Source organism: Glandiceps talaboti, chromosome 11, assembly GCF_964340395.1.
Source record: "Glandiceps talaboti chromosome 11, keGlaTala1.1, whole genome shotgun sequence".
NCBI lineage: Eukaryota > Metazoa > Hemichordata > Enteropneusta > Spengelidae > Glandiceps > Glandiceps talaboti.
In genome coordinates, this window is record NC_135559.1 from 14,910,054 (window position 1) to 14,930,838 (window position 20,785).

At 35.9% G+C, this 20,785-nt stretch overlaps 1 protein-coding gene across 1 annotated transcript; it reads left to right on the forward strand.

Annotated features, from left to right (window-relative positions):
• Positions 1–11,125: 11,125 nt before the first annotated feature.
• Positions 11,126–20,241, forward strand: LOC144442062 (salivary C-type lectin 2-like). Its single transcript, XM_078131333.1, has 4 exons — positions 11,126–11,162; positions 17,148–17,544; positions 18,799–18,872; positions 20,198–20,241. Exons 1-4 carry the CDS (start codon positions 11,126–11,128, stop codon positions 20,239–20,241), a joined length of 552 nt encoding a protein of 183 aa, XP_077987459.1.
• The last annotated feature ends 544 nt before the right edge of the window (positions 20,242–20,785 follow it).

Below are 20,785 nucleotides of genomic sequence, written 5' to 3' on the forward strand. Positions count from 1 at the left end.
AATGACAATTTTGACAGACTTTCAAATCTAGTATGTTGGGGAACTTTTTTTTCTATTTCAAGGAGAACCCCTGATGGCTAAGTATAGATTACAGTCCAATGTTTGACCTCTCCTTTCAAAGCCTATATCTATGTGTAAAGAAACCTCTCATGAAATATGGAACGCTCAAGTCGGTTTATTTTAATGTTACGATACCACACAATTGTACATCTCCAGAATGCAGAAGGGAAGGGGGTTATCGTATAATGAGAGTTTCATTATAAATGTGTTGTTGTTTTTGGTATTACAGTTTCAAAAGCTTGTTGATGACTTGAATTCTGAACTTTGCTTCGTGATTTTGTGAGTTTTTCTTATGGACATACCTAGGGTTTTTCGTATTTTTGTTTTTTGTTTATAACGCTGAACTTCATGTCGCTGTTTTAGTTTGTACATTCGTCTGTATAGTGGTCTTGATCTATAGGTGTATGATTCCAGCACATAATTAGTCTGTCTGTATATGTTAATGAACTGTGACTATGCTAGTACTTGCTATTACTACCAGCTTTTTGCAGAATCCTATATTAACTGAATAATACGAATTACTATACTGATGTTACTATATATGACGCCATATTGCTATTGTCATTTGCGTCCAGTCGTTTGCACTATCAACACACATTTGGGATGACACTATTTACTTGTAGTAACAAAGTATATCATGAAGTCTATCTAAATGTACAATAACTAACTGCATGATCAGTAGAGTAAAGACTTCCCAGCTTGTTTTCTTCATATTGACATGAATTTACGTTTGATATAATCTTTCAAATATATTTTCCCATTGACAGCTACGGATTTTCTTAAAAGGATTTTTTCTCTATTTATTCTCTATTTTAAGTATTATGTTTTTCTGTTGTTTTCCATATGGTCTCTGTGTGTTATTGGTTTCTTCTCATCAGATGTACAGCCATTACAGATTGGACGAACAGTTTTATATTGTCTTTTTAAGTTGATGTCAGTTTCCGCATCCACCATTTCTTGCGAGACTTCACAATTTTCGCAATTGTCTTTTTTTTCTCGAATATATATATAAAAAAAGTTTAGGGTTGGCGTGAAAAGCTAGGTCGGGTCGAATGACCGGAACCAAACAACTTTTTTTATTTGGCCTAATGAAATGTTAGACTGTATTACATAGTACTCACAGAAACTAAATTATTTTTTTTAAACATCAGCGAGTGGTCTGGATATTTTTTTATCTTTGCATCATCAATATATCAGTGCTGTGCCACAGAGTACCTCTCTTTCAGAATAAAAGTGGTGCTATAAGGATACATTAGTCTACATCTCTTTTGTTTTGATACACTGCATAGTTTCTTTTCCGTTAAAGATGGTTGAACTGGTTGAATTTGATGCAAGACGGGGGGAGAGGTGTATTGAAGCCCGTCCTCTTATGGTCGGATAGAATACAGAACACCGCGACTTTGTCAACTAAAGTCACCTTACCTTCTATAAACTGGTTATATGGTTTTTTTTACAACCAATACTGTTTGCATTCAAATAGAACACTCTGACGTTTTAAACGTCGGTCATTCGATAAAGGAGTCCCTTCTCCACGTACGTATACGTACAACCAAGCAATGGAATAGCATGACCTCTATCAACTTAGGTTACACGTACTTAGAACCAGTCACAAAATAATAAAATTCCACTGATCATTTCCAAAGCTTTCAATGATATTATGGAGGATAAACATCCTGTATGCCTTTAATTTTGGCCTCTAAGTCTGAACAGCAGAAACTAACATTAGGAAAAACATCGAAAATTTGGAAATTTTAACAAACAATAATAATTCGTCAGTATTATGAAGTATGACAGGATGATACCATTGGAAGTCGTTTGTCTGTAATGTACACTCACATGAAGCATCCACCATTAACGTTACAGCACATTCCATTTTATGACGGGGTTGTTGGCTGTAATATTACTTAAATTATGGGGTTTATTATTCAAGAAACGACTACGCCATTTTTGTACTTAATATTAAAACAAAATTGACAAGTAATTTCAAACATAATCATTTGTCATTTATACCTCTCGTCACGACAGTTTCCCAGCTGTGTTCCTCTTTTATTCACCTGTCTATCCTCATGAGAAATAGACACGACCGTGTCTGTGTTTGATTGCCGCAGTTGAAATTTGCAGGCTCAAGGTAAACTACAGCATTATAAGGTGGCAAAGGTAAGATCGGCCTTGAACCTCGAAAAGTGATGATTTTGTTTAAACTATGGCTGAAATTAATGGCAGTAACTACATGTTTATTTCGATACAGCATTTTAATCGTATTGGGCTCACCTTGTAGGGTCTTTTGTTAAGAGCAGAATGTAGCAGTGACCTGTTTTCCGAGCTTATCCTTTTATTCTATGTTTAGACTACTATTCCCTGTCAGTATTATGCAATATTATAATTAATACCATCCTTTCCTCCCAATTTAGTTATTAACATGTACGCATTTTTACATAATTCTGATGAATTTACAAAAACGCTTTGTATAAAACACGGACGACACTGCCTCGTAAATCTAAATATACACATACAATACATATTCATGAACACTTCAATGAACTCCGGGTGACCTCAAATGAATATTAATATTTTCATCGCTTCTACAGTCACTGTACTCGACAGCTGGCGATTCCAATGAAGTGATGATACAATGAAACTCAACCCCTAGTAACACAAAATGTTCATTCTGATCATGAAATACAGCCCACTTAGTTTCTCACCCATATTATCATACAATAATTTTTATATATTTTTGCATAATTATACAGTGACTTATGATACACTTTATGCATAATTAAAAATGAATGCAAAGTGAGGGCATCATAGTGCAGGAAGTATGGAGGGTTTAAATTTGTGTCTACGGCCATAAGGTTTAGTAGTCTATTTGCGTAGTATAGTCCAAGTGCAACTCACAGCGATTTTTCTTCCTTGCAGTATTCAGGTCAGTAATGTACCGAGACAGAAATGAAATGTGTCATGTTACTGTCATTCCCTGCTTACAATTGATATTGCTAAAATTATTGCTTTATAAGCAATATGTGTAACAATGGAAGATTTAATACCCCTGTCCTCGCCTCTCCGACTATCATGGTTCGTGGTGTATTTGAACTGGTAGTTTTCATACAAGATGATATAGTTATCAGAATCGTCGAATCTTTCCCTTGGGCCTAACAAAAAATTGTCTGATTCCGATTACGCTCAGTTTTAGAGTAGGTAGGGTTGGTAGATATTTTCTTTTATTCTTATATATATATTTATTTCATATATGTGAGTGTCTTCTTCAGGTAGTTATATTTACCGTTATTTTCCATATGGTTTCTGTGTTATTAGTTTCTTCTCATTAGATGTACAGCCATTACAGATTGGAAGAACAGTTTTATATTGTCTTTATAATTTGATGCAGTTTCCACATCTAGTATTTCTTGCGGTTTTCGCGGTTTTATCACTTTTGTTTTCTCTAATACGTAAAAAGGGCAGTGAAATACAAGGTGGGGGTCAGGTAACAGGAACCAAACAATTATTTTGTTTAGGCCTTATATCAAATGAAATCATACGGTTAAATCTAGAATATAGCAGTTCTAAAGATATATAAACAAAGATATTTGTTTATAATTGGAGAGAGGGAGGGGAGGGAGACAGACAGATATACATGCGGGCAGACGGGCGAATAGACAGACGGACGTGTTGATTTCTATTCGATCGATTGATAGATAAACAGACAGACAGACAGACAGACAGACAGACAGACAGACAGACAGGCAGGCAGGCAGGCAGGCAGGCAGACAGACAGACAGGCAGGCAGGCAGGCAGGCAGGCAGGCAGGCAGGCAGGCAGGCAGACAGACAGACAGACAGACAGACAGACAGACAGACAGACAGACAGACAGACAGACAGACAGACAGACAGACAGACAGACAGACAGATAGATAGCGTGCGTGTGTGTGTGTGTGTGTGTGTGTGTGTGTGTGTGTGTGTGTGTGTGTGTGTAATTTCAATTTTCTGAGTTTTTATATTTGCAGAACCAAGTCGATCTGTAGAAATGATAGTAATTACTCTACAAGTTACATTGGTGGCATTTTATATCCTCAATGGTATCATAGTTGAAGGATGTCCATCGGTTTGTATTTGTTCGTCACCTACTAAACCAGTCTGCAGAGATAGATCTTTGACAGAGATTCCGTCCGATATTCCTATCAATATAGACCATCTTTCCCTCGAAAACAACAATTTGACAACTATCCCAGATGGAGCGTTTTCTGCTTTCTCTGAATTGGAGTATCTCGACCTAAGCCATAACCACATAACGAACATATCAAATGAAACATTTCGCGGTCTGTACAACCTCGACTGGCTGATACTGACAGACAATGAAATTACTGAAACGTCGACCAACATGTTCAGTGGTACACCCATGTTGACACGGTTGTTCCTCATGCAAAACCATATAAATGATATCGCTGATAACGCCTTCCAAGATTTGACACATTTATTGTACCTGTGGATGGATGACAATGACATTACAGAGCTACGAGCTAATGCCTTCAATGGTTTGTCTTCGCTGAAAACGCTACACATGTACTCTAATAAAATAAACATCATTGATAACGATGCTTTCCGAGGACTTGACAATCTCAACGAGTTGTGGTTGACAAGCAACACCTTAACTGAACTTTCAATAACAATATTCACCCATTTACCAAACCTGAAGTATCTGTACCTATCTAACAATTTTCTAACAAACATACAACCTTTCGTCGAACCCTACCTTCCTCAGCTCCTAAAAATCTCATTTTACGGTAACGACATTGTGTCCATTCCTGATAACGCCTTCATAGGACTAAAGAGTTTGCAAACTTTGGATCTGGCCTTCAACGACATAAAAACATTGAGTGAAGATTTCTTCAGTGCAGACCTTAACATAACAGAATTGGATCTTACTGCCAATCAACTCGATTCAGTGCCACCATTTAACTCTCCAGCAATATCGTCATTCTTCAGCTCAAGTGTTACAATCGACCTAAGTCTAAATCCTATACATGTTATTGGACCTCGAGCATTCTACGGATTCAATGGATTTAATTTGAAACTATTTGAAATTAATTTATCATCAATGAACCTAGAAGACGTCGATAAATCCGCATTTGAAGGAATAAATACCGAAGTCTACAATATTCACTTGGATAGTAATCAATTGACAACATTAAATCAACAAGTGTTTGCACCATTTGATATTGTCAAGTCGCCATATCCAAATAGATACAATAGCATATGGTTATATAGAAATCCCTGGGCCTGTGATTGTCATCTGAAAGATTTCAGAGAATGGCTAGAGGCTGAAGGTACAGAAGTTTTGATTGGAGCAGATTTGAAATGTCATTCCCCGGATGTCTATGAAGATTTAAATTTATTAAGCATCGAAGCAGAAAACATGACCTGCAGCCCCCCATTATTCAATGAACCAACCAAGTGGATCTCTACCGTTGAGAGCGATCCTATGCAGTTGAACTGTGATGTTACCGGCGTTCCAAAACCAAGTGTGTATTGGGTGACGCCTCATGGAGAATTGTCCACTGACTTGTCAAATAGTTCAAATAGGCATGTGTATGTGCTTACAGCAGACCATGATCTCATTATAACGACTCCAACGCAAGAAGACCAGGGGATCTATGCCTGTGTCGCCACAAATGAAAAGGGTACGAACATTGGCATCAGACATTTAAATGTCACCTCAGTTCAAATTACAGGGACGGATCGCCCCATAGGGACAGATGAACCGAAACCGACAGATACCGAGAGTGCAACAGTTTTGGATGGCGGCATTGTGGCAGTATTGGTCATTGGTAGCTTTGTTGTTGGCGTGTTGTGTGTTATCATAGTTGTGTGTGTTATTTCATATTTCAAAGATAGAAGAAAAAAGAAAAAGAGAGATGAACATTTGAAGATGAAATTAAGTGATTTGAAGAGAAGTGACAGAGAGAGAGGACAAGGAGTGACACACAATATCCAAAGTGTAGCTGATGAGAGAGAACTAATTTAGTTCAGTAGCTACAACCAAAGCAAGCCTGAACCGTAAAACCTCCTCACACATATCCGCAACCGACACACTAAGCCATCACTAAACATTAAAATCGGAAACATGTCAAATATAACAATATGATATATAAAAGAGTGCCAAACCCCTAGTCTGTAAACGTCTCCGTGAAGGGGCGGAGCGACGCGACGTATCTTACATACAGTCTAGGAAGAAAACCCAGACATAATTCACGAAAGACTTCCCAGATTCAGTTTTTATACTGCTGTAAATGAACGCTTATTGCCTCTGCTTTTGTAGATGGAACCGATGCGATTTATCTGTAATGTTAAACTAATATGTTAATATGGACTTTAAGAGATAATGACTTGGTGTGATATTTCAAAGATGAAGTAGTGACCATGTTATATAACCATTTTACTTTTTTCTTATAACATCCAAACATTTGTTATGAATATCAGCTTATAACATAAATATCATATGCTAATTCCCTCACATATTATAACTTTTATTATAAGAGCAATTTCAGTTCTGTTGAAGGATTAGGTGGACTTTAAATTTGATATATTTTATACATTTATGCTATTTAAAAAAAAATATTTTCATAATTACTCATCATAAGTTATAGTGATTTTACTTGTACACAGGTGTGTAATTTCTGATTGGATACATTGCTGTGATCACATGACAGACACAGGGATGTAAACACAAATGTGGATGCATATATAGATGGGTTTAAAATTTCTGTTACAGCAGAGCTTTATATTGGGTCAAATTTCAGGACTGTATACACATGCATTGAACAGGTCTGTTGATACCGATATGTATATGGATGTGTAATTTCTCAGGGATATCTCACGAACGGGTGATATTAATGTTTTACGAACGCATACAAACATAAAAGAATTATGATAACAACAGACCTGTGACACATTTGTAAAGATATACAGTCATGTACACACATGTACAGGTACTGTCACATGTAGAAATGGCAGACCCTGTGACATGCCTGTATACATACCTAGAGCAATGTAAATAGTCGATGTCCATAAAGGTACTGTCACGTGTAGAAACGACAGACTCTGTGACATACCCATACACACACAACAATGTATACTGTAATTTGGTCACATCTCTCTTGACAGGACTGCAGCTACAATTATATTACAATCCTGTGCAATCTTCTCTGACACAGACGTTTACAACACAAATATTACAGAGTCGGTACAAGACTCGTTCCAAGGGTGAAATTTTATTTGGGTGTGTATAGTATTTTTAGATCAACTGAATCGAAGCCTTAAAATGTGATTTTCTGTCAAAAATGGTATTCTCAATAAACGAACAACACGAAGCCTGAAACAAAATGTTGTCTGGCTCGACCAACATTTTATCGTCTGTTCCGACAAATATCTTAGAAACGTTGTTAAATCTTATAGTCTGGCTGGGAAAAAAATCTAGTAATTTAATAACATTTCCATTTCCACATGTTATCGTGTCCTAGCTAAGATGATTTGTTATCAAATATGAATAATTTTAGTCGTAGATTTATTCAAGTATTATAAGTACAGCTGCAACGCCAATGGCGCTCATTTTAACTTGAACTCTTTAACAAAAACTGTAATGTGCTTTTTATTGACATATTTTTGAAAGTATATGTTAATCAAAATCTTGTATGATTTTCAAAGGTGATTCAAAATGCTCACATTCACTATCGCTAATTTGCGATACGACATGTTATGAAACACATTCTGGTTTAAAACTTTAAAAAAACGTCTGCAAACACCTTAAAATGACCTTTTTTCAGTCAGTTCCCTTCGGATTTATTTCGAGAGTTTTCGGGTATTTCCGGTTCCATCTAGACCACTGCATTTTGCGACTTTATAAGGAGTACTCATTAGCACTAAGACTATGACGAGCGTAGTCACTAGGTGAATAAAACTCAACAGCCATGTATTTTTTCACAACGCTGTTGAGTGTTATTCACCTGTTGACTATGCTCGTCATAGCCTTAGTGCTAACGAGTACTCCTTATGACATCACAAAATCCTGTGGTCTAGGTGGGACCGGAAATGTAACATTCAAAAAATGTATGTAAATGTACATAGCAACAAGGTACTTCCCTAAATATGGTCTTATTACGGGATGTATTGTAGAAATAACAGAAGGAATGGGTAGGTAAATGGATAAACATTCACAAATTGTAAGCAAATATGTTTGACATCAAGATCACGCCCTTTAGAAACAATGAAAAATGATGTATATTGCAAAGATAGAAACAGTGATAGGTAGGCAAGTGAATCAACATTCAAAAATTGCATGCAAATATGCTTCGCAACAAGACCACACACTTAGGAACAGTTAACTGATGACTGTACGTATATTGCAAAGATGAAATCATTTCTTTTAAAAAGAAAGAAAGAAAGATAAAGAAAATAATGAATGATAATTATAAAGGTAAGATACATATAGAGATAATAATATTAACACTACGGTACCATATGTTTGTTTGTTTGTTTGTTTGTTGTCTGTTTGTTTGTTTCAACTGACTTCATACTAGCCGAATCGCAAGAATCTTTTCATATTCTGGAGACAAAGGGTAATTGATTTAATGATTATTTAAAAACAGAGGATTGTATCATTCAGTGACATTCTATGGATTTTTCCTCATTTTAAAATGTAATGATTTGATTAGTAGAAACGTATGCTCTTTGTATAAAGGCTCAAAGAGAGAGGGGAAGATAAATGCATAGACAGACAGACAGACAGACAGACAGACAGACAGACACACACACACACACACTTACACATACACACACAGACACACACACAGACAGACAGACAGACAGACAGACAGACAGACAAACAGAGACAGACACACAAATAAACAAACAAACAAACAAACAAACAAACCAAACAAACAAACAGACATACAGACAGACAGACAGACACGCGTACAATCAGACCAGACAGACAGACAGACAGACAGACAGACAGACAGACAGACAGACGGACGGACGGACGGACGGACAGGTCATTAACTCAGTGGTACAACGAAAGATACATGTAGATAAAGCTTACAGGTATATTAGGGACTGAAAGTGGGTGAGGAGATGAAAAAGGACTTTGAACAAACTTTTAAAAAGGTGAAAAGGAGGAGGGAAGAACTAGAAATGGGGATTGGAAGAGGAACCACACAGTCCACATACATACAAACGAATATTGGTTTAGTAGAGCATAGAAACCAAACAGTTTTATATTTACATACATAAATTATGGAATCAAGATGGCAGAAATGACAGGGATGGAGTAGGGAGAGTTATACACACACAGTCACATCCATCAACAATCACACTTGCTTTGTATGACAAAACATTTAAAATATTCAATAATAATTACTTGGGTTACCAATTTTGAGTTTTTTTTTAAAAAAATTAGAAGGAAATACAGAAAAATACAGAAAATAATGTATGATGTTTGTAGAGGTAACACACAGATAGAGATAGTAATATCAACCTACTGTACCATATGTTTGTTTGTTTGTTTGCCTCAACTGAATTCATTAGTTGTTTCTCGACAATCCTGTCATATTCTGGTGACAAAGGGCAATTTATGATGAATATTTCGGCATCGACGTTTGAAGTCAGTTACTATTCCTTTGGATGGTAGATGGATATCTAAAGAATAGCAGAGGATAGAGTCACTCCATGGAATTTATCCTCATTTTAAAATGTAATGATTTGATTAGTGAGTAGAAACTTATACCCTTTGTCTAAAGGCTCAAAGAGAGAAACATAAATACACAGACTAGACAGCCTGTCACACAGACAGACATAAATACAGACAGATGGATACATAGACAGGCAGACAGTAAAGACAGACTGATTTGGGGAATGGGGCTGGGAGATAAGATTGAAAACGGATGGGGAAGAGATGGATATAGAGGTGAAAAAATATTCAATAATAGTTACTTGGGTTACCAAGTTTGAGTTTTGATTGTTTTAGAAATACAGAAAATAATTTATGATAATTTTAAAGATAAGATACAGATACAGATACAGATACAGATACAGATACAGATACAGATACAGATACAGATATCAATATCAACTTACTTCCATATGTTTGTTTGTTTGTTTGTTTGTTTGTTTGTTTGTTTGTTTGTTTGTTTGTTTGCCTCAACTGAATTCAATAGTTTTTCAACAATCCTTTCATATTCTGGTGACAAAGGGTAATTTATGATGAAAGAAAGGAAAGGAATGAAAAAGAGAGATGGATATAAATATGAAAAGCGACAGAATTATTCAATTTTAGCTTCGGCACTACTGTAACCATACCATCTTTGTCTATGACAAGCTGGTTATCTCTTCTGAACAAATGAAGATGCGTTACTCATCTTTTAGAAATGCAAATCTTTTAGAAATCGGAAAAAGTCAAACAAAATCTGATGCGATGGCCATATTGCGTCCAGCACGCTATTAAGGTTTTTGGAATTAACCCAAGTCGAGGGGGGGATGCTTCACTATCCTGGAAGTATAATATTAACGAAGCGTGATTACTGTGAGTTTGTGGTTCAAAGTGAGTTCACAACTGCAAACTGAGATGTCAAAGATGATGTCCCCCGATGCCAAAAATTAAATATAGAGCCCTAATTTCACCACATTACACAGCTTTCCTGTGACTTCAGAAGTAACTGTTATACATTACATCAAAGAGAAGATATATGGAATTGAGTTAGGTGAGTAAAACACTTTTAGCATGATGTAGACTTTAATCAATTTGTCTTGTTTAACGACACTTTGATGACGATATATTTCCTCATTCCCACTTGTGTTGAGTTTCTATGGAAATTTATGTTACATCTTCACGATTATACACCATTTCGATGATTTCTATATCCTGTTTAATTTACAAATGATAAAGTCATGCTATTATTATCGCTATTCGTTCTCTCTCTCTCTCTGCCAATGTAGCGAACATCCACGTACCGCTACTGTACAAAAAATCCGATCTTTTTTTGTACTGTGAACAAACTAGTACCAGGAATAGACCAAAATGTATGGTTCACCGATGTACTTCCCAGATCGAGATGGTAACACTTTTTAAACCCTTCTGGAACCACTTCACCCTTTAAGAAATGTGTTTACATTACGTAGTTTTCTATTATTAGTCAATGACGTCATAGTCATATGATTGAATACAAGTAAAAGATGACGTCATTGGCAGTGATTTAGGAAGTAATGACAGTTTCATACATATACTGAATACTTACAAACTTCAAGCGAACATTCTATAGACAGCAATGCCATTTTTAGAATGGGAATCACTCTGTCAAATCTTTTTATCCTGTCTTCCCAGTCACAATGGTGTCTTTCTTTTTTCTATACATTGCTATTTTCCTGATTTTTCGTTTTTATTTCATAATGTCTACTATCATTTGCAGGTTTTTTATGTCGGTATTGAGGGGTTTTTTTCCGTGAACCTGGTTTCTCTATCAATCACTTTATTTACCCATTCATTTGATATAATGCGGTCCCTTTCTTTCTTTCTTTCTTTCTGTCCGTCTATCTGTCTGTCTGTCTATCTGTCTGTCTGCCGGCCTTTCTTTGTTTTTATTTTTTATTTCCGTGACATGTTTTTCTAAATTTCATGCCCTTGACTAATTTGCCCAACCACAAATTAACAAGTTCAATGTCTTTTGGTAAACAACTTATTGAACCATTGTGTGCAAATATATCTTTGGATACCTGATGAAAGTACAGTATCCTAATATAATGTGGATGACTATATATCATTACTGTTCTTTGATCAGATAGATAAGTTTGAAATAAAATGACACAAATATATCTCTTGAATATCTTTGTACTGCAGGAAAATACCATAATATGGATTTGAGATTAGCTCTAGTATTTGTGTGTGGCTTGTCCTACGCATTTGCCTGTTTCTGTCATGAGGTGAGTATTGCAATTAAACATGACGCCTTCCAGTCGTGCTTCATACTTGATATAGCCATTATATTAGCAGAACTCCGTAGATGAAATGCCTGCCATCATCACCAACCGTATGTAATACTCTGTAGTTTAAGGGAGTCCTCAGTAATTGCAGGGGCGGAGCACTTACATGAGTCACTTTTTAAAAATTGGGAGGGGCATGCACTTTAGAGAATATAATTTGGAGGGGTACTTTTAACTTCAAGGTCACGGGGCAGGGTCACATTTATGCAACGAACATGGCTTGATTTTCTCTGGCCCCCATTATAACTGAAGGCTCCCAAAGGGAGCGATCACTTTTTACGACCAAGGGTGGGCCGGTGACTTTTTGTTTGTGTTGTACTTAAAAATAGTGCCCCCTGCATTTCATCCACAAAACAATCCAACCCAACCCCCTCTGACAAATAAAAATCACACTGACCCCCACCCCATCCCCACCCTCACCCCCACAATCTGCTTACAAGAAAAATTCATTTTATTCTTGCCAAAGACACTCTCTTCTCAAAGCATAGTACCGTACACTGCATAGTCAATTTTACATGTTACATTTTCAGTACTTTTAAGTGTATCTGGTAAATTGCTAACCAAAATCCATTGCTTCACATGTATAAAGCTCTTTAGACAGGAACCCTATGAGAAGTATGATTTTCTGTTGAGAGACATACAAAATATTCATGGTTTAGTAACCAAAAGTTCCAGGATATCTCTTAGATTGAGTGAACTATTACCATAGACTAATTCAGCTAATTATCAAGTACAATATTATAAATGGAGTTGATTGGAGTTAATTTAATTGTAAACCCATGCAAATAACTGTCACACATAATGATGTACTCGCATCATATAATGAAATGTTTGCATCATATAATGAAATGCTCCCATCATATAATGAAGTGTTCGCATCATATAATGAAGTGTTCGCATCATATGGTCAATCTATTGTTTTCTACAGATTAAGACAGCTGCGGCTTTCCATACATGTACACGCATTGACCAGTTTGCACTCTTCAAGACACTCGTTTGTCCTATCATAATTGTTCAGTTTAATCATGGCACTGACTCAAAACTCCCCTCCCTTAATTGACTAAACTGCTAATTTTAACCAAAATGTTTTGAAATGTAATAAATGTTATTGCATTTAAAATAGAAATTAATAAAATGTCATAAAAGACTTCTGTACTACAGCTGTTTCAGAACTAGATTTATTACTAATTCAATTCACTTACTACTGACTATGTTGTCCAGTATATTGCTGGCAATATGATAGCCTTGAAAATAAATACATTTTAATACCAAGGAAATGTAATATTATGATCTAACAAAATTTTACTCGCAGTATACATTCACTCAATGTGGATACTCAATTTAACATATCCAAGGGGAGATGTATTATCTAATTTTCCTCATAACCTTTCACTGTGTCTGTACTGTACTCTACTGTACTGAACTGAACTGAACTGAACTGAACTGAACTGTACTGTACTGTACTGTACTGTACTGTACTGAACTGAACTGAACTGAACTGAACTGTACTGTACTGTACTCTACTGTACTGAACTGAACTGAACTGAACTGAACTGAACTGTACTGTACTGTACTGTACTGAACTGAACTGAACTGAACTGAACTGAACTGTACTGTACTGTACTGTACTGTACTGTACTGTACTGAACTGAACTGAACTGAACTGAACTGTACTGTACTGTACTGTACTGAACTGAACTGAACTGAACTGTACTGTACTGTACTGTACTGTACTGTACTGTACTGAACTGAACTGAACTGAACAGAACTGTACTGTACTCTACTGTACTGAACTGAACTGAACTGAACAGAACTGTACTGTACTGTACTGTACTGCACTGTACTGTACTGTACTGTACTGTAGAAGTCCTAGCTACACTATGTAGCCCTTTACTAGATCATCATCAAACAAGTCTGTGTTTATAACTTTGTTTATCAGTGATTCATGATCATATAATATATTCTTCGAATATCCTGAGTAATATTGCATTCACCTTGGAATACATTTCATTCCTGGTAGTTTACGGCATACATAATAGCAAAACAAAAGGGGATTTCACATGTAACCTGGTAACATGTATTGAACTTGGTGATGGTCACGGGTATCAGAGAAAAGGTGACACACAAACACAGAAAGGTTATTTTTTATAAGAAGACATGTAGTTTATACTATAGCTATGTCAAGTAACAGTTCAGTAGTTCATATATGTATGATACATCAACACATTAGGGGCGAGATCAATAATTACACAACTAAATTCTTTTAGTAAGGCCTCAGAATCTCTTTCCCCCACCCCCGTCTAACTAAATTGGTCAAAATTTAAAATTGATGCACACAACACAATCAATTTCTGTAGTATTATGTAGTGCTATGACTACAAACTTAGTGTGTAGTGAGGAAAAAAATAACTCTTTTATTGACACCAATGTATTTTAGTGTCATGCATTTACTACATGTATAACAGAAATTCGTCGATTTTTTTGAAAATGTTTGTATTGGGATACAAAACAGATTTCATTATAAAAGTAAAATCTTCTTCATACAAGGATGTGACCGCCTCCCTCACCCCACCCCACACTAAAAAGTTTAGTTTTTATTCTACACTGAACTATTGATCTCACCCCTAAATCAATTTAGGACTGCTAATGGAGATAATCGTAGTAATCTTAATTTGTACGCACAAAAATGTATAGGAGCTAGACTAACTATATACATGGGACATTGAATGTCCAATATCTAGACACAGGCTAGGTCAGGCACTTTCAGTCACAGTGTTTGCCGCATATTTTTTCAAAGTGTGTGTATCTCCCTATATTGGTTATGTTTTATGCGCAATAAAACATGTTCAGGTCAATGGAGGCACAAATTTTAGAGTGCAATAAACTTTAATGTATTCATGTCTTATGTGTTACGTGTACAGCAAGACATGCAAGTTCTTATACCACAAGATGACACAATGCAACTCATGGTGTGCAATATTGAGAAGTCATTTCTAACAAAACTATTGTTTAAAGGTGGCCATAGTACAGTGTTGTGACACCATGTCATACGCATGGGATGTATCAAGAGACAAAGAGGTTATGTTATATTTGAATGTATATTTATAGCTATTTATTGTTTATGGTTTATTTTATGCACATACATTTGTTGTTTGATAAATGTATGGAAAATTAAGTACAACAGAGTGGCTCATGATTTCATTTAATTGTAGAAAATAAGGTTATCTCCCCCCCCCCCTTCTTCACTTTGTAAAAATAATGACCCCCCCCCCCTTCTTTGAATCCCAAATTGAGGTGACCACCCCTCCCCCGGCCGTAAACCGCTCCCTAATGTAAGTTGTACAGAGTCATGCTATATGAAAGAGGGGATCATCTTTATTCAGGTTATATTTCCACTATTTGAGTAGTCAATCTTTTGTGATGGTTTTCTTGTCGGGATTGATCTCCATACTACTTTGTAATGTGTAAAATAGAACTATGTGTTAGTTATGTATGTATGTATGTATGTATGTATGTATGTATGTATGTTTATTTTGTTCGTGGGCTCCCTGCTCCCCTATATTAGTCATACCTCCCTGTTATATTATATGTAGGAAATTAAAAAATAACTTCTACATAATGTGACGCTGATGTGCTGCTGATATGAAAAATGAATAATGATTCGCATCATAATAACAACAAGTTTACAGCTACCAAGACGTCCTCATATACGGATAAGCAACATTGCTGAGATAACGTCAGTCTAAATTTTGCTACATCACCTTTAAATAAATGGTTTGGCCCTTATGTGACATTTTGGTTGACTGATTGCTGAGGATTGATACCTTTCCTCCTTTGAGATATTTAACATACAAAAACGAATCATTAAGAGCTCCTGATATCATTTATTTTTGGCATTCATACACAGACACAAGTCATTAGTATCAGGAAATAGTTTTTACCTCCCGTGAGGATGTGTGTCTGTCTGTCTGTCCGTCCGTCCATGTGTGTATATGTGTCTGTCTGTCTGTCTGTCTGTCTGTCTGTCTGTCTGTCTGTCTGTCTCTCTGACGCTGTCATCATTTTCTTAAAAACGGCTGGCGTAATTATCCTGCAATGTGGTGCATATAATGGCTAGACCTGATTAGTTTTTTAGCGAAATCTGTTCATGTTAATTAGGGAAAATTGCATATCAATGAAATCTACTAATTATGTAATATCTTAACAATGCGTACTTCAATTTCAATATAATTTAGTATATACGGTAGCCATTAGAAAACGCATTTGTCCTATAAAGTTTGTTGATGTACTTTACAGTGTTAATGAATAATTTGCATAATTAATGATTTTCGGTAATTAGGATATATCTTAAGAATGTATACTTGAATTTCAATATCATTTAGTACATATACATCAGCCATAACAAAGCGGATATGTCCTATAAAATTTGTTGATATAGCTTACAGTTTTAATGAAAACTTTGCATAATAAATGATCTTAGGTAACTAGGCTATATCTTACAAATGCAAGCTTTAATATGGTACATATAATATAATATAATATAATATGGTACATATTTCAACCATAATAATACGCACCTGTGCTAGGAAGTTCTTGATACAACTTTTACCTTTAATGAGTAATTTGAATAATGAACGATATTCAGTAATTAAGCAGTATCATGCACTCTTCAAATTCCGTATAATTTGAATATACATTTACCTATGAAAGCACACTTTTCCAAAAAAGAAAGCCTGTTACCATAATTTTATAGTATTAATGAGTAATTTGCATAATTAGTGATTCCCGTATTGAGTTTAAATCTGGTATTCATTTACCACAATAATCGTTATAAACCTATTCAATCTCTTGTGCATATATCATGTTCAAAACGTTATATAGCGACAATTATGGTTCTATTCCAGATTCCGGGTTTTGACGTTTCCATGCTACGAGTCGCTGTATGTGTTACTTATATAAATATTACCCAAAAAGGACGTTTTACAGTACTGTTATTCTCTCCCTTCGAAATCTTCCACATGCTAATCAAAGGTTTGTACTGTTTTGAATTTATCTGCATCTAGGAATCTGCTATTTCCAACCGAGTGACTCTGACTGTGACTGCAGGGTCTATTATTTCTTCTGTGAACAAAATGAAGAAGGTCGCCCTTACTATGATGACGCAAGCCACTTCTGCCTTGAAAACTATCATGGCCTTGCAAGATTACAAAGTGAGGAACAACACAATGCTGTCGTTGGTTTCATCACAAAGAATAATTTAGACGACCACTCATGTATTACCAAACACGGCTTCTGGATAGGTATGGATGATAGAGACGAGGAAGGTGATTTTGTGTGGCTGGGAGACACAGTTCGTGATGGACTGTGTGAGCCTGGAGACTACAGCAACTGGGCACCTGGCGAGCCAAATAATAATATTAAAAGAACCGACCCAGGTGGACAGGATTGTGTTCAATTATGGTGAGTGGTAACAGATATTCAAACCAGATTCAAACAAGCATATATATATATATATATATATATATATATATATATATATATATATATATATATATATATATATATATATATATATATATATATATATATATATATATATATATATATATATATATATATATATATATATATATATATATATATATATATATATATATATATATATTAAACCTATGGAGTGGTTGTAATTAGAATGTATACTGTTCTTTGTTCTGGACTTCTATAGTCCATTAAAATTATTTTGTTTCGTTTTGTTTCGCCGAATACCATAAGCCTTTTGCATACTTTCCCAGAATCATAAAATTGCGACGAAATTTAGTAGATATTGAGAAAGGGGGATATCCTCCACACATCTGCTTACATGTTATAAGCATCACTCTTTATGACGATATATTAGACGAGAGGTAGAAATATAACCATTACCATCATGTCGAATCATGATAAAATATGGTTATCAAACCTGTGAGTGAGGAAAACCTGTATAAGCTATCAACTCAATATTGTTTGTGAAACAAGCTTAATCATTGATAATCAAAGTTTGTGTTCCAAATATGTAAACATAATTCTTTTGAGATGTTTGTTTTTTCTTATCTCCATCTTGGTTTGTATTTTGTTATGAGTAATAAGACTTTAACTTGTTTGCTTCTTTTTTAGTTATATTTAATTTGTAAGTGAGCCTTCAGTAATTACAAGGAGAGGGAAGGGCGAAGTCAGACCCGAGTTAATGCCAAAACAATTACCCTCCTCCAATTGAACCGTTCTAAAAAGTGACCATCCCCAATTTACTTTCGCTAAAACATTACCCCCCCCCCCCCCCCCCGTGGTTCAAATACTGGCAGACATGGAAAAGGACTCTAAATCCCAGAATCCACGTTGAAAATGTTGACGGTTTGGGTTATTTCCCAAGTACTACCACCGGAGGAACTTTGTATGAAATCGGCACTGCATTAATCAATACCTGTATTTCGAATTCATTGACTGAGCTGAAGGGTAGAACATTAACTTCCAAACACTACATGGGCACTCTCCCAATATTGCCGGTACCAAGGTCAACATATCCACAACATTATCCCTATTTATCTTACCAAACTGTTTCTTGTAACTAAGCGAAGGCTTCCTAATTCTTGATTATATGTGTTTTTTAAAATTTATTCTCCGGGATTGATTTTATGTACTAAATAAATTAATAAAGATTGTATTCTCTTTTTACATTAGGTTCAGAAAAGGTGGATTATGGGATGACGAGTACTGTGACGTCAGACCAAAGGGCGCTGTGTGTGAGGAACGCTGTAAGTTTGTCTATATTTCTTTCAAGTGCATAATTTTGTGTGATTGTAAAAAGTGAAATGCTACGCCTACTATTTTAGAGCCCCATGACTTGCAAGTGCAAGTGTGGTGCACTCGGTATGCTTGCAGTGTTCTTTGCGACCGTACTTTCAAGAGCGTAGGAAGTGAAAGTACAGCTAACAGAAAACATTGCAATCACTAGTGCAACTACTCCTGAGTATTAAAGCACACTGAAACTCACGCAGCATGGGGTTATGTTAGTATTACATATATTTATCTGAAACGACAAATTCTCGTAAAAATAACACAGTGCGAAAACGCGCCCTCATGTTTAACGAACGACCATGCCTCCATTTCCATGCAGGTGTGCAAGAATGGTTTCGGTATAGCACTGCAGTGCAAATTCCACTATTGTGCGTGCACCAGTGTGCACTGCAAATAATCTCTGGTACATGTGTAATACTGACTTGTTAATCAATATTTAGAGAATACAGTTTATTTGGAAATAAATTTATGTATAAAAACAACATACTTACATATTTCCCAGTCTAAATGCAATTTTATACAGGGTTGCAACTTCTAAACATGGATTTCGATTATGTTGCTTTAATTTCCTTTTTGAAATTTCAATAACATAGTAAAATTATATTACCTTACAATATAATTAGTAAATACCCATTCTCATCCATATGGCAAGTCAACAGTTGCTGAAAATACTTTGATAGAAATGTGATATTTTGAGAGTTACTCTATTGACCTGAACCTTTGACATGCAATATGTTACTATCATTTATTCTGGTGATGGTCTGTAATGAAAGGTGCCGATGCAGCGAACGGGGATATTTCTGGTTTCCATTGATTATATGTAGTTTCACCTCTCCTCCCCCCCCCCAAAAAAAAAAACAAATGTGGAGAGGTTGTGGTTGTTTATTTACTCTTATGAGCCCTCCCACTGATGGTGAATGACATCTGCCCTCCCGCCCTTACTCCCTCCCACTGGGTTTCACCTTGCCTGCCAGCCCACTGCACATCCAGTCTTGAGAATGACTTACCCACTCCCTACCACTGAAAAGTTTGTGATATCCACTATACCAACAATTCATTTCGACGTACACAATGTGCACCCCTCCCCCCACAATTCCATGTTTTTCGCTCCCACTACATTTACAATCATGACTTTCCTGCTGCATTTATTCCTTGTTTGGTCCCCTCCCTCTAGCGATCAAAAATATTACCAGCCCCCTGAAAAAAAATTTTGTAAGTAAAGCTTCGTTGACTGCACCTGAATGTAATACAGTAATTATATGTTTTATGTTTTATTACATAGATCCGCACTGCAATGATGTCCCAGACGGCATAGGTGAATGTTAGCAAATCGAATTGATGTCAAAGCAACGCCTCAGTTTATTCTGCTGTACTAAACTAAACACCGACAACATTGTTATACTTGCATCGTTCTAGACTGTAATTTCACTGCGTAGTAAGTAGGCAAGAAATAAAATTACTCTCCAAGAAGTTTGTACTGCGGGTCGATTTATTTCTATTTTCTGTACTTGATAAAATCCTGATCCAAAAATGACGAGAAAATATTTTGGTGAATTTTTTAAATGTGTAATTATATGGTGAACCCCCCCCCCCCCCCTTCCGCATTGTTCACTCTATCAAAATAACAGTGACATTGCTTCTTTACAAATAGATGTAGGGTTTGCAAGGAGAGATCTCACATTGGGTTGTGTGTGTGAGACAGACAGACAGACAGACAGACAGACAGACAGACAGACAGACAGACAGACAGACAGACAGACACATACACAGAGCGATAGACAGACAGACAGACAGACAGACAGAGTGAGTGAGTGAGTGAGTGAGTGAGTGAGTGAGTGAGTGAGTGAGTGAGTGAGTGAGTGAGTGAGTG